We start from the raw sequence: 21460 nt of genomic DNA on the forward strand, positions 1-21460 counted from the left end.
ACTAAAAACTAAAAAAAACTGAAAAAACTAAAAAAAGGCAAAAACTACAAAAAAACTAAAAACTAATAAAAAAACTAAAAAATCTAAAAAACTAAAAAAACTAAAAAAAGGTAAAAAACTAAAAAAAAACTAAAAACTAAAAAAGAAAAAAACTAAAAAAGGAAAAGACTGAAAAATAAAAGAGAAAAAGAAAACTAAAAAAGGAAAAGACTGAAAAATAAAAGAGAAAAAGAAAACTAAAAAAATATGAATAAAAATACAAAAAAATAAAAAAGATAAAAACTACAAAAAAACTAAAAAGAAAAAACGAAAAAAAAACTAAAAAAGCTAAAAAAATAAAAGAAGCAAAAATCTAAAGAAGGTAAAAACAAAAAAAAAAAGAAAACAAAATAAAAAAATCTAAAAAAGCTTAAAAACTAAAAAAAAACTAAAAAAAGGAAAAAACCATAAAATAAACTAAAAACTAATAAAAAAAAAAATAAAAAAAGCTAAAAAACTAAAAAAACTAAAAAAAACTAAAAAAGGTAAAAACTAAAAGAACTAAAAAAGAAAAAAAAATAAAAAAAGGAAAAAACTGAAAAATAAAGGAGAAAAAGAAAACTAAAAAAATATAAATAAAAATAAAAAAACTAAAAAGATAAAAACTTCAAAAAAAACTAAAAAGAAAAAAGAAAAAAACTACAAAACCTAAAAAAAGGTAAAAACCAATAAAAAAAACTAAAAACAAAAAAAGGGAAAAAATTAAAAATTTATTTCATCATAAGTTTTCAACTGACGAAATTACAGACCGGGACATCGGGACACAAATGACGACCGGGACACCGGCACATAGGGAATATGAATGACGACACTCAAAGAGAAAGCGACCGGGACAAAAGGAATGTTCGATTAGCAATCAACAAAGCACCGGGACACAAATGACGACCGGGACACAGGGAGTATAAATGACGACCAGGATATAAGTAAAAAAAACTAAAAAAAGGTAAAAACTACAAAAAAACTAAAAAGAAAAAAAAAGAAAAACTAATAAAAAAACTAAAAAATCTAAAAATCTAAATAAACTAAAAAAGAAAAAAAAGAAAAAAGGAAAAAAATAAAGGAGAAAAACAAAACTAAAAAACTAATGTATATACAGACCGGGACACCGGGATACAAATGACGACCGGGACACAGGGAATATAAATGACGACCGGGACACAGGGACACAACTACAACGGGGACGCCGGGGGGCACAGGGGGATATAAATGACGACCGAGACACCGGGACACATGGAATATAAATGACGCCCGGGACACTCAAAGAGAAATCACAGACTGGGACACCGGGACACAAATGACGACCGGGACACAGGGACAAAACTACAAAGGGGATGCCGGGGGGCACAAGGGGATATATAAATGACGATGGCGACACAGGGAATGGTAGATTAGCAATCACCATCAACAAAGCTCAAGGGCAATCATTAGAATCATGAGGTATAGATCTGAATACGGATTGTTTTCCCATGGACCATTATATGTTGCATTTTCAAGAGTCGGTAAACAATCTATTTATATGCACAGACAATGGGACAGCAAAGAATGTTGTATATTCGCAAGTTTTACGTAGTTAAAAACATATATATATATATATATCTTTATTCACAGGTGGGACATAGGGACAAAACTACAATGGCGCGTAACTAATATGGCGCGTAACGACTTACGCGCGCGGGGGGGCTTGGGGGGGGGGGCGCGAAGCGCCCCCATCAACTAGGTGTTGGGGTGGCGCGAAGCGCCACCCCAACAGCTAGTATATATATATACATATATATATATATATATATATATATATATATATATATATATATATATATATGTTTTTAACTACGTAAAACTTGCGAATATACAACATTCTTCGATGTCCCATTGTCTGTGCATATAAATAGATTGTCAGGTTTACCGACTCTTGAACATGCAACATAAAATTGTCCATGGGAAAAACAATCCGTATTCAGATCTATACCTGATTATTCTAATGATTGCCCTTGAGCTTTGTTGATGGTGATTGCTAATCGAACATTCCCTGTGTCCCCGTCGTCATTTATATATCCCCCTGCGCCCCCGGCATCCCCCTTGTAGTTGTGTCCCTGTGTCCCGGTCGTCATTTATATTCCCAGTATCCCGGTCGTCATTTGTGTCCCAGTCTGTAATTTCTCTTTGAGCGTCCCGGTCGTCATTTATATTCCCTGTGTCCCGGTGTCCCGGTCTGTAATTTATCTTTGAGTGTCCCGGTCGTCATTTATATCTCCCGGTCGTTATTTGTTTCCCAGTGTCCCAGTCTGTAATTTCTCTTTGAGTGTCCCGATCGTCATTTATATTCCCTGTGTCCCGGTTTTTAGTTTTCTTTTTCTCCTTTATTTTTCAGTTTTTTTCCTTTTTTAGTTTTTTTTCTTTTTCAGTTTTTAGTTTTTTTGTTTTTTTTTATTAGTCTTTGTTTTTTTTCTTTTTAGTTTTTTTTTTTGTAGTTTTTACCTTTTTTTTAGTTTTTTTCTTTTTTAGTTTTTAGTTTGTTACCTTTTTTTAGTTTTTTTTTAGTTTTTAAGCTTTTTTAGTTTTTGTAGAATTTTCTTTTTAGTTTTTTTGTAGTTTTTACCGTTTTTAGTTTTTTTCTTCTTCTTTTGTATTAATGCTGAAGCCAAGGTTCGAACCTGGAACCTCTCGGACCTGGAATCTGGAACATAACGCTTTACCAACCCAGCTACTTCGGCTTGAATACATTCGTTTTTGAATTGGTATATGATGAAATAATTCAGACGTCATATAATGACGTCACTCGACAGATTCTCTATCAGCCGCAAGCCTGTTTGCTTTTTTAGTTTGCTTTGTGATTCGTCGGCACGCTTTCTTTTCTTACTTTCTCTATCAGCCGCAAGTTTTTTGGCTTAGACTCTTTGAGCAGCTTCCTCGGCTGTTGCCATTGTAGGTTCTTAAGTCATTTTACAATTAAACATTTTTCCGTCCACGATCTTCTTACAATTAAAAATTTCTCTCTGAACGGTTTTCTTAAATACCTTTAATGACGTCATCGTCATAACAAACATGACAACTAACTTCATGACGACATGATGACATGACGTCACTCGACAGACATAACCCACAAACAAATTATTGTTATATATATAGATTTCGTCAGTCGAAAACATGACGTCAGTCGACACACAAACATGACGTCACTCGACAGACATAACACACAGACAACTTATTTTTATATATATAAAAGTATATATATACAGCTAGTATATATATACTAGCTGTTGGGGGGGGGGGGGGCGCTTCGCGCCCCCTCCCCCCCTAAGCCCCCCCGCGCGCGTAAGTCGTTACGTGCCATATTAGTTACGCGCCATTATAGTTGTGTCCCTATGTCCCACCTGTGATATATATATATATATATATATATATATATATATATATATATATACATATATACAACATATATATATACAACATATAATGGTCCGTGGGAAAACAATCGGTATTCAGATCTATACCTCATGATTCTAATGATTGCCCTTGAGCTTTGTTGATGGTGATTGCTAATCGACCATTCCCTGTGTCGCTGTCGTCATTTATATATCCCCCTGTGCCCCAAGGCGTCCCCTTTGTAGTTGTTTCCCTGTGTCCCGGTCGTCATTTACATTCCCTATGTCCCAGTCGTCATTTGTGTCCCGGTGTCCCAGTCTGTGATTTCTCTTTGAGTGTCCCGGGGGTCATTTATATTCCTTGTGTCCCGGTCGTCATTTATATCCCCCTGTGCCCCCCGGCGTCCCCGTTGTAGTTGTGTCCCGGTCGTCATTTAAGTTCCCTGTGTCCCGGTCGTCATTTGTATCCCGGTGTCCCGGTCTGTATATACATTCGTTTTTTTAGTTTTGTTTTTCTCCTTTATTTTTCATTTTTTCCTTTTTTATTTTTTTTCTTTTTTAGTTTTTTTAGTTTTTTAGCTTTCTTAGTTTTTTTTATTAGTTTTTAGTTTTTTTTTCTTTTTAGTTTTTTTGTAGTTTTTACCTTTTTTTGTTTTTTTTAGTTTTTTTTTACTTATCTCCTGGTCGTCATTTTTACTCCCTGTGTCCCAGTCGTCATTTGTTTCCCGGTGCTTTGTTGATGATGATTGCTAATCGAACATTCCTTTTGTCCCGGTCGCCATTTATATTCCCTATGTGCCGGTGTCCCGGTCGTCATTTGTGTCCCGATATCCCGGTCTGTAATTTCGTCAGTTGAAAACATGACGTCAGTCGACACACAAACATGACGTCACCCGACACACAGACCCACACACACACAGACAACTTATATTATATATATATATATATATATATATATATATATATATATATTACTCATATACATATACCCCCCCTTCCTATCGCAAGGTTGGGAGACAGGCTTGCTACTTGTGCCTGTAAAAAAAAAAAAAAAAAAAAAAATAATCCAGCAATTGAAACGTTGATTTGACGTCATATTCGCCAGCAATGACTGGAGGATCTTACTGTGTAAAGATCTTTCGCCAGCAATGACTTTACTTTTACTGTTTTTTGAAGTTAAATTGCTACTGGAAAATTATACACATAATATGTTCTGCCGACAAAGGAAATGAACAAGACAATCGTTGGATATAACTTCATTTGCTGCGTAAAGGGGCCTTACGCAGGCCCCTACGTTACACTAAACTACGTTAAATATAACATTTCATGCCGAAGATATCATAGTACGTACCGTACGTGATTTTCTATCCTAAGTATTTAAGTGTCATCAAATGTCATCTTCTTGACTCAGATGTTTTTTTTTACGCTATTCCATCGCAAAAATCCATAATATCACCAATGGGGACAGGATGGTAAGAATATTTCACGTTGAATAAACTATCACAGTACGTACTGTACGTGATTTTGTATGCCAAGTATTTAAATTTCATCAAGTATGATCTTTTTAACTTAAATAAGTTTTTTTTACTCTGTGTCATGGTAGAAAAAACAATAAACCACCAGGTTTGTCCAAGTGGCGCTAATTGGGGTGCTAGAGGGCAGCTTAGTTTATGATATAAAGACATCATGAAAGGGTTTTTACTAATATTCTTTTCATTTATTTACAAAGTTTATTAATTGTTCATCTTTTTTTATTGCTGCTTTGTTGACATACAAAACGTAACGTAAAAAAAACATAAAAAAAATTTATGTAATGTAAAATTCTATTTATTTTTCAAAGGACAATCGTTGAATATAACTTTATTTGCTGCATAAGGTTGTATTATTTGATGCATTCTAAGATCTTTGGCCCGAAAGGGTTTAAAGTACCCGCTAGCAGTATTGTTTAACTATGTCTTACTTCTGTTGAGTTCAGACTTGAAACTACTGTTAAAAATATTACGCCAAAGGTTTATTCTGCTCCGAAGAAAAGACGCGCGAAGATTACTTAGCAAATAGTTAATTGACATCTCTTGTATTATAATGTATTTGCTGATAGCTTTGAAGTGTGCCATGTTATATCCTGTTATATGTTATACATGAGCTGAAATATCCTTCTAGTCACCAGAAAATGAGAATATTAAAAGTTCGATGATAGAAAACGGGGCTAATAATTGTTCGTCTAATCTGCCTCTCCAAAAGCAAATACACAAGTATTTGAGTTATTCCCGTTGAGAGTCATAGTTACTCTCACCCTTTCCGTTAACTAGAAAAATATGAAACATATAGGTTACCCCGTTCGCCTACGCGTCCAAGGGACTTGTCGATCATGTTTCAGTCCTAAAACATTGGTCCCCCACCTAAGACTTCAGCTCTCGAGCATTTATTCACTTCAATTAAACTGATTTTAATTCAAAAAATCAACGAAAATACTTTCTGCAATATTCCCTTCATTTGAAAATATTTTCTTCAAAATATATTTATTCACGACTTCGTAGTAATCAGACATACACAAATATGGCTCATTTAAACACAAAACAATTTATAAAGGTAAACAAATGATTAATAAGTTTTGTGTAGCCAGAATTTTCATATCACATTCGAACATAACCATAACTTATAACCACCGTGGTATCAGTTTTAAACTTTTGGATAATATCCAAAAAATTTTTGGAAAATATCCAAAAAAAAGGAACAAAAAAATGACAGAAAACAGACAACAAAAGATGTTGTCAAACAGAACATAAAAGGAGAACATAAAAAACATTATAGACGAAAAAAAAATGATTTCCGTTTATGACCGACATTATGGTTCATGATCCCTGCGAAGAATGCGATTTTTTGATAATCTTATAGCTATAATTTGCAACAAAATGATAAGATATGTAATGACAGTATATGATTATAGTTGTTATTTTCATATTTATTCACCCCCTGGCCCAGAATTATGATAGAACCTCTAAATATTTTACAGAAATAATCTAAACTTGCATTCAAGAAAACTGATTTCCCTATTTTTGCACGTTTGAGACATGCTAAGAACGTACTTTTTAATCTAAAAAAGGAATTGCGAAACCAATTTCAAAAATTTACCATGATAATGGATAAAGTTGAATCTCAACTATCAAATTATCGCAAAATCGTAGTCTTACGTTGGAATCATCAAAATCTTACACTACAGGTACATAACACACAAAAATTTTGTACAAGGAACATAAGCCTCAAGGGTCATTTGCACGTGCAAGAAAGGTTTTTTATGGTTTTCCTCATTAATTTATAGCAGTGTTGAAACAGTTTTTTTTTTTAAAGGTTTTTCCCTATAATTTCTAGCAGTACTGAAACAGGTTTTTTTTAAAGGTTTTTCTCCATAATTTCTAGCAGTGCTGAAACACGTTTTTTTTTAAAGGTTTTTCTCCATAATTTCTAGCAGTGCTGAAACAGTTTTTTTTTAAAGGTTTTTCTCCATAATTTCTAGCAGTGCTGAAACATGTTTTTTTTAAAGGTTTTTCTCCATAATTTCTAGCAGTGCTGAAACAGGTTTTTTTTTAAAGGTTTTTCTCCATAATTTCTAGCAGTGCTGAAACACGTTTTTTTTAAAGGTTTTTCTCCATAATTTCTAGCAGTGCTGAAACACGTTTTTTTTTAAAGGTTTTTCTCCATAATTTCTAGCAGTGCTGAAACACGTTTTTTTTAAAGGTTTTTCTCCATAATTTCTAGCAGTGCTGAAACAGTTTTTTTTAATGGTTTTTCTCCATAATTTCTAGCAGTACTGAAACAGGTTTTTTTTAAAGGTTTTTCTCCATAATTTCTAGCAGTGCTGAAACACGTTTTTTTTTAAAGGTTTTTCTCCATAATTTCTAGCAGTGCTGAAACACGTTTTTTTTAAAGGTTTTTCTCCATAATTTCTAGCAGTGCTGAAACAGTTTTTTTTTAAAGGTTTTTCTCCATAATTTCTAGCAGTGCTGAAACAGGGAATGACATATACAGGGGAATCAGAAATTTCAACACTCTTTATGAATCATTTATTTGATAGTGCATTCGAGCATCCCTTATCCATGTTTTTGGCTTAATATTAAGTTTGTTGGGTGTAGTCCGTAAAAGATAACAACAAATACTTATCCAACAACTTGTCAACTGAAACACTATAGACAACTTGGCGAATAACAATATTAATCACGTGCACTCAACTGTAAATATAGCTTATTTACAAACTCCAGAGGGTGTGGCACATTCAAGATTAGGGTCCCTTTTTGTTCGCTGCATATAATTTCAAAGATTTTTTTTATAGGCTATATGACGCCACTTACCCTCGGTTATCCTGCATTTTCCAGGGTTATCAGGCGTAACTAATCCAGACCGTTTCAAATAGAAACCCTACTAACCTCTGGCGTCGTTTGTTTCTGGTAAAACGCTAAGGATAATTAATCGGGCTTGTCGGATAATTAATCGTGGAGGGCTCGAATACACAAACAGTTTTGTTCACAAGCAGACAATTAGATTCTCTTTATGATTGTAAAATTCAAAACCCTTTTTAAATTGAGGATCTTCACTTTTGGATTATTACATTGTGGAAAAATTGAAAAGCTTACAACGTGTATACATTTCGAGCTGTAATAGAAGATGAAAGTATTCGTTTTCGAAAACATTGCACAACTATTACGCTTTCTTTCTTTTTCTTAATTTTTTCTTTAATATTTGATGCTATTTTCCTTGATAGACCCCAGAAACATCTTAATTTTGATTGTTCTTTCTTATAAGAGGGAGGGGAGGGGGAAAAGGCCAGGCAAAATGAAAAAAACGGGTAAGATTTCAAATTCATTTCGTGAATTTCCAAATAAAAATAAACTTTCGAACTATTCAAATTTTGTGCCAAAATAAAATATTTTTACGCTACCACGTTGCGAGGATTTTTGAAATTTGAATTGTATTTTTCCGAAAATTTCACAATCCAAAGCACGAATCTGGATTGTCAATCGACAACACGTCAAGTCTAATTTAATAATTCCAAATTTCTTGAGAAACAGAAAATCTAAGTTTTAAAACCAAAAATATTACATAGGAGCTTTTGATTTACCACACTCAAAATAAATGATTATAGTAACTTAGGAGGATAACTCTCAATAGATCAAACAGGAATGAATAGGGTTATAGTTTGGCTTAAATAATCAGTAAACATTGAAAACAGTAAATTTTCTGTGACTATGAACACATCTAAGAAGGAAAGTTGGAGGGGTAGGGAAAGTTGCAACTCCTAGGTAATTCCGTGACTATTTAATGAAAAAGGAAAGTAAAGTAAAAGGAAAGTTTCCTTTTCCTATTTCAGACTAAAAAAAGTATTAAGTAAGAAGTAAGTGGAAAAAAGTAGAAAAGTGGAAAGTAGTAAGTAGAAAGTAGAAAGAAAGAAAGTAGGCAAATTATGACACGGAGCACATTGAAGAAATGACAAACTGACATTTAAAACTTCAAATTTAAGAGCCCTAAAGTCTTCAGAAAATATTTTCAACTTGGGAAAAAACACAACAATCCAAATTTATACGTTTATCCGGTGCAAATAACCAACCACAACTTGGTACAATAAATTAAATAAAAAACAAGTCTTATCAACTGAAATTAAGGAGCAACATTAAAAATTAAAACGAATAGAAATTATTCCACCCAAAGGAGGGGTTACCCCCTCCTCAATACCCCGCTCTTTACATTAAAGTTTTTAACAGCTTTTAAAAAAGCTTCTCGTTCTAATTAAACGGACCTTGTGTTTCAGGCGTTGTTCTCAGAGAATTGGGACAAAATCCAAACCTTAGCGTTAAGAGCGAGGAATTGATAGAAATATGGAGTTTGAAAAATAAATGTGTTTTATGATATTAAATATGGCTCATTTCTGCAGATACTGGCACACTCAAGAATGGGACTAGAGGGCGGAGTAGGGGAAATAACACCCCCAAAAAATTCCACAGTAGTTTAATGAGCCGAATCACAATTTTTTTTATCGGATAAAATTGATTTAAAAATAACCAAGAAGACGAAATTTTAATTTGATAGGTGTGAGAAGGAAAAATTTCAATGGGAGAATTTAAACACTTCTTCTAGAGTCTACCCATATAATCTGTAATTAGTTTCATTAAAAGAACAGCAAGCCACATAAACCAAGCAAAATATGAAAAGCAGAATACTATAAAGAATTGACAAAATGACATTGAAAAAAAGTCTTCTTTCATTATTATCATTGTTTCATTGATTAAAAGTCTAATCTTAACAACCCAAAGCTGACCAGTGCTTGGCGCTACTAAAACTCATGTTGGTAGAGAAAATCTATACCCAAAATACAAATATCAAAAATTAACAGCCCTATATGGCTTTAATAAAATAAAAAGGAAGACACCAATTCCAGTAAAAACATCTGCAGGAATAAGAGGGGAAAGTTTCTGATGAGAACGATGCTCAAAAGTTTCATTGAAAAAAATATTGAAAAAAAAAATATATAAAAAATATTGAAAAAAAAATTCAATATTACTGGCAAGTTTAACTGGACAAAAAGTAATCAAAAATGGTATTTCTAACATGCAACAAACATTACAGCAAAACACCCTCTTAGATACAAAATATTAATTCGCTCACAAGCTTAAGAGCCTTATATACAGTGCCCTCTGTAATTTCCACAGTAAATAATTTTGTTAATTTCCATTTAAGCTTTAAGTCCTCTTATTTTGAGTTATTTAGCTCTGAACTTTTAGAAGCAAGATATTCTAAGTGTACTATCTAAGTATTTATTTGGATTACGTTGCACAGTCAATTTTGAGGTTCTCAATGATAATGTTCTCATTATCATTGTCCTCTTTCTTTTTTATCATGTCTCTCTTTCTTTTTATGATACCTTCTTCCTTTTAGAATCTTTACCTTCATACTTTTCATGTTTTATTTCATATCGTTTTTTAGTAGCACTGCGTTCCTTAGAGTCATAACGTTCTCTTGAATTATACCTGTTAGCTTGCCTTGAATTTTCTTTTCTGGATTCCCAATTGTCAACATCTTCTTTGTATCTTCTTCGCCTTTTATAAAAATTCTCGTATTCATCCATATCACCCTTTGCATTTAGATGTTCCCCAGAATCATAAAGCTCCCGTGAGTAGTAACGTCCTTTAGAATTAAGCTTGTCAATCCTTTTCGCTTTTTCTTCTCTGTAGTCCTCCGGTTTTCTTTTTGATGCCTTCTTATTTTGATAAAAATCTTCATATTCATCATTACTTCTCTTTTTAATCGCTTTTTTCTTTAATTTCTCGTTTTCTTTGTCTTTCTTGTATTTACGCTTATCTATGCCTTTTCTAAGTTTATTACCCATTCGATTATGGTCCTTGTTATCATTCATTTCTTTTTCAAGCTTCTCATCATTCTTTGCAACAAAGTCGTCGATTTCATTCTTGTTTGGCAAAATGCCATATTCCCAATTATTCCTTGCAAGGATAGGGTCGCTGTTAAGGTTATGAGTATAGCTGACGTTTTTTTCTAGTATATTTCCAAGGACTGACAAGTTTATAGCACTAGACCCTCTGGAGTTTACGAGATTTATATCTCCAGGATTGTCAGAATAATTATTCATTTTTCCATAAAAGGTAGACTTATCCAGTTTTAGAGTATCTAAATTTTCACCAGAAATGCTAGATGATTGTTTCTTGACTGTAGGCACATTTAATTCTGCAATTGGAGACCTGCCATAAAACTGGGACTTGCTCAAGCTATCAGATTGTATATCATCATCTGATGATAAATTATCAGAGCTGATAAACCCATCAGGCCGCCTTTTGCCGTAAAATTCCGCTTTGCTGAAGTCCAACCTGTCCATTTTGGATCTGTCGTCAGCTTTACGACTACTGATATCAAAATTCTCTGATCTACCATAAAATTCAGCTTCAGTTAAATACTCTTCATTATGATCTGCACCAATACTATCATGATATCGCGCATTATAAAAATCTGTTGCAACAAATTTTCTTTGTTCTGTAGGAGGGTTTTCGTTTTCGACAAAAACTTCAGAAGGATATTCATTAAACTTGTCGGCAACTTCAAGTTCGTCAGCAACTTTATGACTACCGATATAAGCTTCTGTTAAATGATCCCCCTTATGATTCACACCTATATGATCTTTCATATCAGTTGCCACAAATTTTCTTTGTTCTGTTAAAGGGGTTTCATTTTCATTAAAAATTTCTGCTGGGGAGTCCTGAAATTTATCAGAAATTTTAGGTATGTCATCAGTTTTACGATTATCGATATCGAGACTTTTCGATCTACCATAAAACTCAGCTTCAGTTAAATACTCTTCATTATGGTTAACATCAGTAGTATCATTCATATTAGTTGCTACAACTTTTCTTTGTTCTGTAAGAGGGATTTCATTTTCGTCAAAATTTTCTGCTGGGTAGTCCTGAAGTTTATCAACAAAGTCAGTAGTTGAACGCCTCTCCTTAAATGTCCTAAAATCCCTAAATTTATCGTCTGGTTCCTTTGTATCTTTGAATGGACAACTTCCAGTACATGATTCTATTTTGGCTTTATGTCCCGAGATAATATCGCGATGAATTTCAACGGCTTCTTCAAGGGCTTTAGGATCAAAGGAAGATAAAAATCGCTCTTCGCTTTCAGATAGGTGAAATTGAGGCTTTTGACCAGGCTTCCTGAAATTTTCTTTATTTTTTGACATAGGACAACCTCCGTCACGTGGTGGGAAATTATCCGTCGTACCTTAAAAGAAAATGACAACTTTTGAAAACTGACCACACAGCTTTTCCTTTTAAAATCAATATTTTAAAAGTAAATTCTATATACTAAAATAAAAACCTATTTGAAGCTTAAATTAACGATTAGAATTGATTGAATGAAAATTAACGAATAGGGAGTGTGGTTATACAACTTGATAAATATAAGGCTTGGATTGTCAGTTTTGGGGCATATAAAGGAGGAATGAAATTTTTAGTTGTTTCCTTAAAAGTACCAAGTTGTTTCCAAAGTACCTTTGAGAATACAGTTTTTTTTTTAGTTTAGCATAAATATTTTCCAGAGTGATTTAATATTTTCAAACAAAGTTCTATATTTATAAATATAAAATTTAGTAATTTAATAACAATACGATTTTCCCAGAGCTTTATAGAATTACAAATCCTCGGACACATAGGGATACCAATAGTTATCTCTTTATAATAGAGTTTAAATTATGTTAAACTTAATTTACTAAGTTAATCAACTTAATTAATTTCAGTTGTAAAGAACAAAGAGAAGTAAATAATAACTGGATTTTGCTAAAATCAATCCCAATGACCCTCTGCTTTTCCAGTTCAGAGGACCCAGATGATCTCCTAAAATCCACAACAACTATCTCCCCTTGAAACGGACCTGAAGAGGACCTTCTCCCTTTGAAACGAGTTAGATCCTCTCCATTAGAGGGTGTTGCTTACGTTAGGCCTACTCCTCTTTGGTAGTTTCTGCTTGTTTTGAGTTTGACTTGCTTATTTACGTAATTTCTGTTCATTTTCGGTTTCAGTTATTAATTGATAATTTGTAGTACTTCTACCCTCCAAAGTTATTGCAGTTTATTTCTGCTCATCTTTGGTTTAACGTAGCTCTTTAATTTCTTTGAAAAACTTCTATCGTCGAAACGTTTTTCTGTTTCTAATTAACTAATTTCTGTTCGTTTTTAATTGACATAGTCTTTTCATTGGTTAAGAAAACAATATCTTAAAACCTTTCGGCTTTTGTCTATAAGAATGCAGATTTCGGCTTACGTGTTGGACAAAATTTCGAAATTATTTTCAATAATAGTTGTACTGCAATGCTTTAGTAGAGTGATGGATACAAAGGAAAACATTCAAATATACTGAGTTGAAATTCTGTACAATCTTTGGGGTATTTTAATACTGACAGAATTTTAACCCTCACCATGTTACAACCTTGAGTATAAACAAATATTAATCAAATATCGCCCTCCACAAGCCCTGAAAGTTTCAATTGAACTCCCTTAAACTTTCCTGAGATATCGCGGATAAATATTACCTTTTGATCGCACCTATTGCCTTTTGATCAATTGATTATTCCTCCTCGTCATCCCCTTAAAGTTCCATTTAATACCCTAAGCCGCTCCCAAGATACGCTCGCTTGACAACCTACATGCACATAGTATTTTGATGTAGTTCAATACTCTCCTCAACATTCTCTGAAAGCTTCACCTCAATACCCGTAAAAATTTTGGACACCAAGGGTCAGACATCCCTCCTTTTTGAATAACGCATACTATATGTAGACAACAAATGAACTCAAACCTTATGGCCCTTCCCTCAAACACTTCAGGCGGGGGATCATCCTCAGACATAGATATTGGAACTTTCAACTGTGCAGAACAAAATAGTTACCACAGATTTTAATCGGATGTCCTTAGGGAGCCTGGAGGCTATGGAAGGGGATACTTGCCCTCAATTACCTGAGACTCTTCAAAAGAACATATTTGAAATTCCCCTAGCAAAGTATTTTCAGTTTTCTTCCACAAGTTCCTTCCCTTTCCCATTTAATCTGAAAGCATCATTTGCATCACAAGCATCATTAAAATCGAAAGCAAATGATTCAAAGCATCATTTTGGCAGATAAAGCAACCACAGCTTTCTCCTCGATTTTCAGTATATTAGTATGTCACAGCGTTTTCTTAAAACGCTTTTCTTAAACTAGTTGACTAGTTACCTGACTTTTTCTAAGTTAGAAGTCAAAACGTCTTCACAAGAAGGAAGCTTAAAAGACCAATAACTTAGTATTATTTTTTGGGTCATCCTCTAGGCATGTTTAATAGTAAGGAAAAATTCTATTGTTTGAATACAACGCATTTCATGCAATGTATAACATCATTGCCATACTAATATGTACTTTTTTTCTCTTTAGATACATTTGAATGCGACGTCATTCACATGAAAAAAGTGAAAAGAGAAAAAACACTTTTTTTTCGAAATTAAGGATCTAAAGTATAGTCAGCCGAAAGGTGCATGTCCTGCCCATGACCCACCAAAATATTACGATGGCCCACCGGTGGGGCCTGCGCCCAACATTGGGAATCATGGGTTTAAACTTTAGTTATGAGAGTGAACATTGGGAATTTGTTCTATATTTAGCATTAACAAAAGTACAAACATTTGACACTTTTATCAATGAGAAAAAAGAGAAAAGAAAAAAGCCTAGACAAAATGGTTAATGCGTAAAACATTTTTTCTTTGACTGATTCTTTTATCGTCAATAAAGACTTTCGGGTAGTAAGCCAGAATTCCCTGACTTTTATGAATATGTGTATATTTTTAATTTCTCAGCATTTACTATTCTAATTTAAAACTTAACCAATACTATATTTTCATTTCATTTATTATAAATTTGTTTTTATTTTGAAATTATATTTTTGAACTGAAAGAACAAATCTAGACGACTAACGGATAAATGAAATTCGAATAATCGAATATTTACCCATATCAAAATATTTATTTCCCAAGGAGACGCAAGATCTGGCAGCGGGTAGTGACAACAACCAGAGCCAAATTCAAGTCCTCATTTAACACGAGAATGTTTGACCCCCAGGCAGCGTTGCCAATGCGGTACAACTGTACCATTTTTTACATAATTTACAAACTGTTGTGCAATGCGGTACATTTGGAAATTTTTTGGTACAATACAGATTTCTCACTACATTTTGATTTTACTTGCTCCTTTTTTAGTCGGATTTCTGCTCAAGTTTGAGTTCATAAAAAAAAAAATTCTAGTGTATGGCTATGCTGTTTGACCTATGTGGTTGTATGGATGAGTAGGGTTAAGGCCTCATTAAAGCGCTGGCAAATTCATTCTTTGCTGTTCAGATTGCAAAAATCATTCTCTGGTAGTAAGATTTTAATCAGAAAACTGATACTTTTTACTTCAAAGCGTTGGCAACGCTGCCTCTAAGACAGATACTATTTTTTACCTCTGGCCCTGTATCTATTGCTAGCTTTGTATGTTATCGCTTCCGAGTTCCGGAAGTTAGGGAATTTGAAAATCCCAGAACACGATAGACTAAAAGCTACAACGAATCAGTTAAAATTTTGCAGAAGGCCAAAAAGTTTTGCTTTTTTGCAAAATGGTCTTTTGTAATTGAAATTGCAAAAATGGTCTTAACTCTAAGAACGAGACTTTTGAGTACTACCGATATTACTTTCAAAATTAAACGTTTTTCCTTGATTAGTCAGATATTGCTACTACCAATAAACCGATTAAAATAAGATATCATACAGTTGGTGACACCCTAGAAAGTCAAGCTATCTTAATAAAAACCACCCCATCCGATTCGCCATATCAGAGAACCCTACTGTAGAGGTTTCAAATACCTACATACAAAAATGCAGAATTTTCCCCTTTTTTGCTAGAAGAAAGATCACGACTGTGTGTTTTTTTGTTGTTTTTTTTTTGGCTGCCCACTTCTCAATTCCTCCCTCGTAACAATCCTCGCTCGTAACGCTAATTTCGACTTTTTGTCCCAATTCTTTAAAGTGACTCCTGGAACACAAGGGCCGTTTAATTAGAATAAGAACCTTTCTTAAAGTACAAAAAACTTCTGCGTAAAGAGCAGAGTATTGAGGAGAGGGCATCCCCCATCATATACATCATGTTACCCCTTACTTTAAGTGGAAAAAATTGTTTCATTGATTGTACTAAGATTAGATATTACTGCTTTTCTGCAGATAAACGGATAAAGAACAAAAGTTTTAGACTAAAAAATTCATACATCCCAAATCACATAAAAAAGAGCAACAAAAAAAGAATATGTGCAGAGGAGTGGAGGGGGAAGGGGTATTGTAGGTACGTGCTTTTCGTCTCCCCAAAATTGTATAAGTTGCATGATTCTTCGTATAGTCGGCCTGTTAATATGTGCCCCACCTCCTCATTATTTAAAATCAAGTAAAATATTTAGCTTCTTCGGTCGACAGAGAATTTGAAGTCCACATTACAACTATTAGTGGCCCCCTGATTACGATATGTTATAACAGTAAACTACAAGACATTTGAATGTTGTATAATTTTCAGTTGAGATCGAGGATGACTTTCTGGAAGACGCAAATAAAAATCGAATTGTTTCAATTAAAAAAAAAAATAAATAAAAAAGACAATCTAAGTAACTTTGTTTAATCTCTACAATTTTTAATTTTGTAGGCAGTTTTATTATTTTCTCCAAAGCACCTACATCCCGTATTTCGCTTTCAAACTTTAATGTTATCAAGGGCGTATCCATATTTTTTTAGGGAGGTTATTTTATTGGGGGGGGGGGGCTTACAATAAAACTTAAGAAACACATCAAAAATTGCTAATATGCATCTTTGTTACGTTTTTACGCATCGAACAAACATTCCAGAGGGAGTTCAAACCCCCTATCCTCTCCGTGGATAGGACATAGAATGTTATCGTTTGTAACATAGCAGTTCACAACATTAAATCATTTTCCAGAAAACCTAGGAAACTGTAGAGAAGAATAGACTACAAGGATCATGCCAGAAATTAATAGTGGTATCAAAATTAAGCATCCTCACTAATCCTGTTAACATAATCTGATTTATTTGAAACTGATACTGGAATTATAGGTCGGAAATAATAAGGATTTCCTAAAACAAAGTAAGAAGCCCCACGCCAAAGATTAGGAGAAGACATTCACGGCAAACACAATATAATGGTGTATTTAAGATAATCCGTGTATTGAAGTTCCCGGAGCATCGAAATAAAAACTCACTTTGCCCCTGGGCCCATTTTATGCCTATTCAAATCTGAGAGCTGCTATTTGCTAAAAAAATTCTTAAGTTGTTTCAAAATTGAGAATTTTTCGGAAATTTCAACATTCGCCAGTGTTGCAATATTGAACCATGAAAACAAATAAACTAAACTAGTTAGTTAAATTTTACAGAGCGGTAACAATTCGAACGTTAACAGTTTGTTGCTCTTAAAAGACAACTACATCTTCAAATGATAGCTAAATTTTCTTAAGTTACTTGGTGCCATATGATTTTAGCTTATTATTGGCAGATTTTTTACTCACGATTTTTTTTAATTGTCACCCGATATCTAATCAAATTTTCTAATTTCAAAAGGTGCATATTCCACTTCACCAAACAGTTTAAGGCCTAGTGCCTTAAACTGCTGGGGACAGGTAGCTCGGGTACTCGCACTTCCCACAATCAATAACAGTGTATTATTGTTCATAATCGTATATATCCATTGTTTGCAGACTGGAGGAGAATAGCGCTTCCAGTAGCTAGTTTTTTCTGGAAAAGAAGTCAAGAGGTGAAAGGACTTGTTGTTAGTCCATATACCTCCCTACAATTTTTGGAACTGGAACCAAACTAAACAATCAAATTTCGCTTTCACTGTCCATAGTAAACACGTGGGGCTAGTCATGAATATTCAAAGTAAAGCAAAGCTGGCTTCAAAGTTCGCCTTGCGAATTATATCGTCAATATCGATTGTAAAAATAAATTGGTATTTTTAATTATTTATTGTGCCGTAATTGGTAATACCACAATATATTCATGCGAAACATGGACGATGAAGGTAGATAACCACTGTCGACTCGCAGCGTTTGATACTAAATGTTTTTGCGGCATTGCTGTTATTATTTACTTTGATCAAATCTCAAACATCGAAGTCCTTGAGGGCCTTAAAATTCAATAAACAATCTTCACCAAGATTCATCCCCAGCAACATCAATCATCATCAGCAGCTCCAGTGAGTCGGTCACGTAAAACGGATGAGTCAGTTTTGTCTCCCGAAAAGTATCTTTAAAGGCCAAGTTCACGCTTCTCGTCTTCGTTGCCCCCCCCCCAAGAGGTGGAAGAAAAATTTTGCACCTCATCACCTTTCCAACCTTACTCGCCTAGCAGAAGCCATATCCACACTATTACGAAGAAAGAGGCCCGAAAACGACCTCCTAGGATGGATGGGATTTAATTCAAGTAAGTCAACTGGTAGTGCTGAATCGATTGAAGCTGCCTTTTGAATATTCCCTCTAACGCACTGATTTCTGTTTCAAAACCCATGGAATGCGGAAGATATGCACATGAGAGATCCAGAACGTCAATATCCCGATTGCTAATATTTTCTTTATAACTTCCTCTACTTTTAATAGAATTCCTGCATCAGCCTTTTAACCTTTCATGATAAATATACTTTAGGGGAGATACTTAATACCAGGGGTGGATACAGTTTTTGTTCCAGAAGCACCAATGAACTTGGGCTACCTCATTGGTATTCTCCCCCCTCCCTTTAACCAGTAATTAATGCAAATTTGAGCCTTCTTGGGGTGGCATGAACCCCAGAAACCACCCAGTGAATCTAACCCTGCTCAAGACAAGTCGGATATTAATGACAAAAAAGCCAGCCATGGTTACATAAGACTGCTTGGTAACATTGTCATAAATATAAACTGAAAAAGCAAATCATTTGATATTTAACCATGTTCTAGATTGTCCTAATCAACTAATCTATGGGAAAAAAAATTGCATTGAAAACACATAACTGACACGAGTAGCTGCTGAGACAAAAACTATAGGCACTCGGTATTTCCGTTATGTCTCTGCCAATTTTTTTTTTAACACTGTTTAAGGAGCAACGAAAGTAAGGAGCAACAATGAAACTTAAAACGATCAGAAATTATCCTGTATAAGAGAAAGGTTGCACCCTCCTCAATGCCTCGCTCTTTATGTTAGTTTTTTTTTAGAATTTTAAAAGAGCTTTCTTGGGGTCGTTCCTGGGATATTGCAGATACGCCCTTCTGACAACCGAGATATACATAGCATCTTTTGATTGAACTCAGCATCCCCCTCAACACTCACTGAAAGTTTCAACTTAATACCCGTAGCCATTCTTGAGATCAATACAGATACGCTCAGATACGCCCTTTTGACAATTTGGATGTACCTCGAGTATTTTGATTTAGTGCAGCATCTCCCTAAACATTCCATAAAAAATTGCAATTTAGCCTTAATCATCCTTGAGATGTTGCAAATAAGACCTTTTGACAACCTGGATGTACTATGCAATTTTGACAAGAAGGATGACGTTAAACCCTTTTGATTTAGTTCAATATATTTTGTTGTAATAGTAACAACTCTAGTAGTATTTACAGTCAAAATCGCAGTAGCAGTACTAATAGTAAAAGTCACAGTCACGCGCAGAAGCAGTTGCAGTCACGAGTAGCTACACTCGTCGCAAGTTATCACACATGCAGTCGCAAGTAGCCACAGTAGCGGTCGAGTTGCATTCGCATTACGCAGTCACAAGTAGCCACAGTTGCAGTCGTAAAATGTCGGGATTGCAAATACTCGCAGTCTTAAGTAGTCATTGTAGGAAGTAATCGTGGTCGCAAGTTGTGACAGTTGAAAATAATCTCAGTCGCAAGCAGTCGTAGTCACAGTCGCAATCACAAGTACACTTAGTCAAAGTCACAAGTAATTGCATTCGCTAGTATTCATAGTCATAAGTAGTTCCAGTCACAAATAGTCAGAGTTGCAAGTAGTCGCATTAGCAGGTACAAATAGTCATAGCCACAGTCACAAGTAGCCGCAATACCAAGTAGTCCCAGTCGCAGTCGCAAGCGGTCGCAGTTACAGTCACAGTAGTAGTAGCAATAGTAGTCTTGAAAGGGTAAAATTATTACCCTTACCCGCTCCTAAGATACTGTAAAACCACCCTTTTGATAACCTTGATGCACATAGTGGACCTCAAGTAGAGGTAGTCGAAGTTGCAAGTAGTCCCAAGTAGTCGTAGTCGCAGTCGTAAGTTGTCGCAGTTGCAGACACAGTAGAAGTTGCAATAGTGGTCCTGAAAGTGAAAAGTTAATACCCTTGACCACCCACAAGATATTACTGATATACCCTTTGAATAACCTCGAAGCATATTGTGTGTTTTGATTGAGAGTAACATCTCCCTCCACATTCCCTGACGTTTTACCTTAATACCCTTAGCCATTTCTGACACAATCAGAATCATGAAGTAGCAGTTTCAAGCAGTCACAGTAGCAAGTTATCGCAGCCGGAAGTAGCCACAGATACAATCGCAATCGGTAGTATTTGCAGTACCGATAGTAGTAGTAGTACGAGTGGCCCTGAAAGTTTCAAGAGAAAACCCTTACCCGTTTTGAAGATATTGCAGATATTTTTTCTGACAACTTGAATACAGATAGTCTCTTTTAATATAGCTCAACAGAACCCTCAATATTTCCTAAATTTTCACCTCAATAAACAAGGTCTTTTCGGACACACCCGGAATCAAATATTTTTCCTTTCCCAATTGATAAATCCTGCCTGTACAAACTGAACAAATTGCATAATACATATTCCTTGCCCCGGGGGCTATGGAGGCATAGCATACTCGGAGGAATAGCCATTAGACGTTGATTCTATTTTGAATAAATGACTAAAATGCCAGTATTAAGAGGGGCATCTAAAAGGACAAGAGGGAAGGGGAGGTCTGGTTACCCTACGTTACTTTTTCTTGATTTGATTTTGTTTGACATCCCACTTAACATTTTGAAAATTTTACCTTAACACCCTTAGCTTTTATAGAGACTCAGGATAAAACATGTCCCATTTTTCAATTACCAACCTGGTATATAATCAGTGAGCAACTTATTCAACTTACAACATTTGCCCCAAAGGCGGGGGGTGGGGGTTATTTCGTCCCCGAAGGCATAGTTATTTAGCTTGTCGACTATTTTGAACAAGCTGGCTATTCCAAAATCTTGACCAGATATATTAAGGATGAGGGCACCTAAAAGGGAAACAGGAAGGGAACTGCTTGTCCCCCGACCACTTGACATCCCCCTCGACATGCCCTGAAAGTATAAACTTTATACTCTCAGCCCTTCTAGAGATATTGCAGACTCGCCTTTTGATAGACTAGATGCACGTAGTATCTTTTAATGTAGTTTAACATATTCCTCAACATTCCCTGATTAGCCTTTCAAAACACATTCAGAACCAAACACCCCC

General features: G+C 34.7%; 1 protein-coding gene across 5 annotated transcripts in view; it reads right to left on the bottom strand.

The window, feature by feature from the left end:
- LOC136040989 (uncharacterized) overlaps nt 1-21460 on the bottom strand; it is a 53782-nt gene that overhangs the window by 2897 nt on the left and 29425 nt on the right. For 4 of the 5 annotated variants that reach the window (XM_065725477.1, XM_065725480.1, XM_065725481.1 and 1 more), the window contains exon 5: nt 5904-12176. In XM_065725477.1, the coding sequence (XP_065581549.1) occupies nt 10303-12176 (1874 nt within the window). In that variant the 3' untranslated portion in view covers nt 5904-10302. Of the gene's footprint in view, nt 1-5903; nt 12177-21460 lie in introns of those variants that run through there. The other variant, XM_065725478.1, reaches the window with a different exon arrangement.

The sequence above is a fragment of the Artemia franciscana genome, chromosome 21, assembly GCF_032884065.1.
Source record: "Artemia franciscana chromosome 21, ASM3288406v1, whole genome shotgun sequence".
NCBI classification, from domain to species: domain Eukaryota; kingdom Metazoa; phylum Arthropoda; class Branchiopoda; order Anostraca; family Artemiidae; genus Artemia; species Artemia franciscana.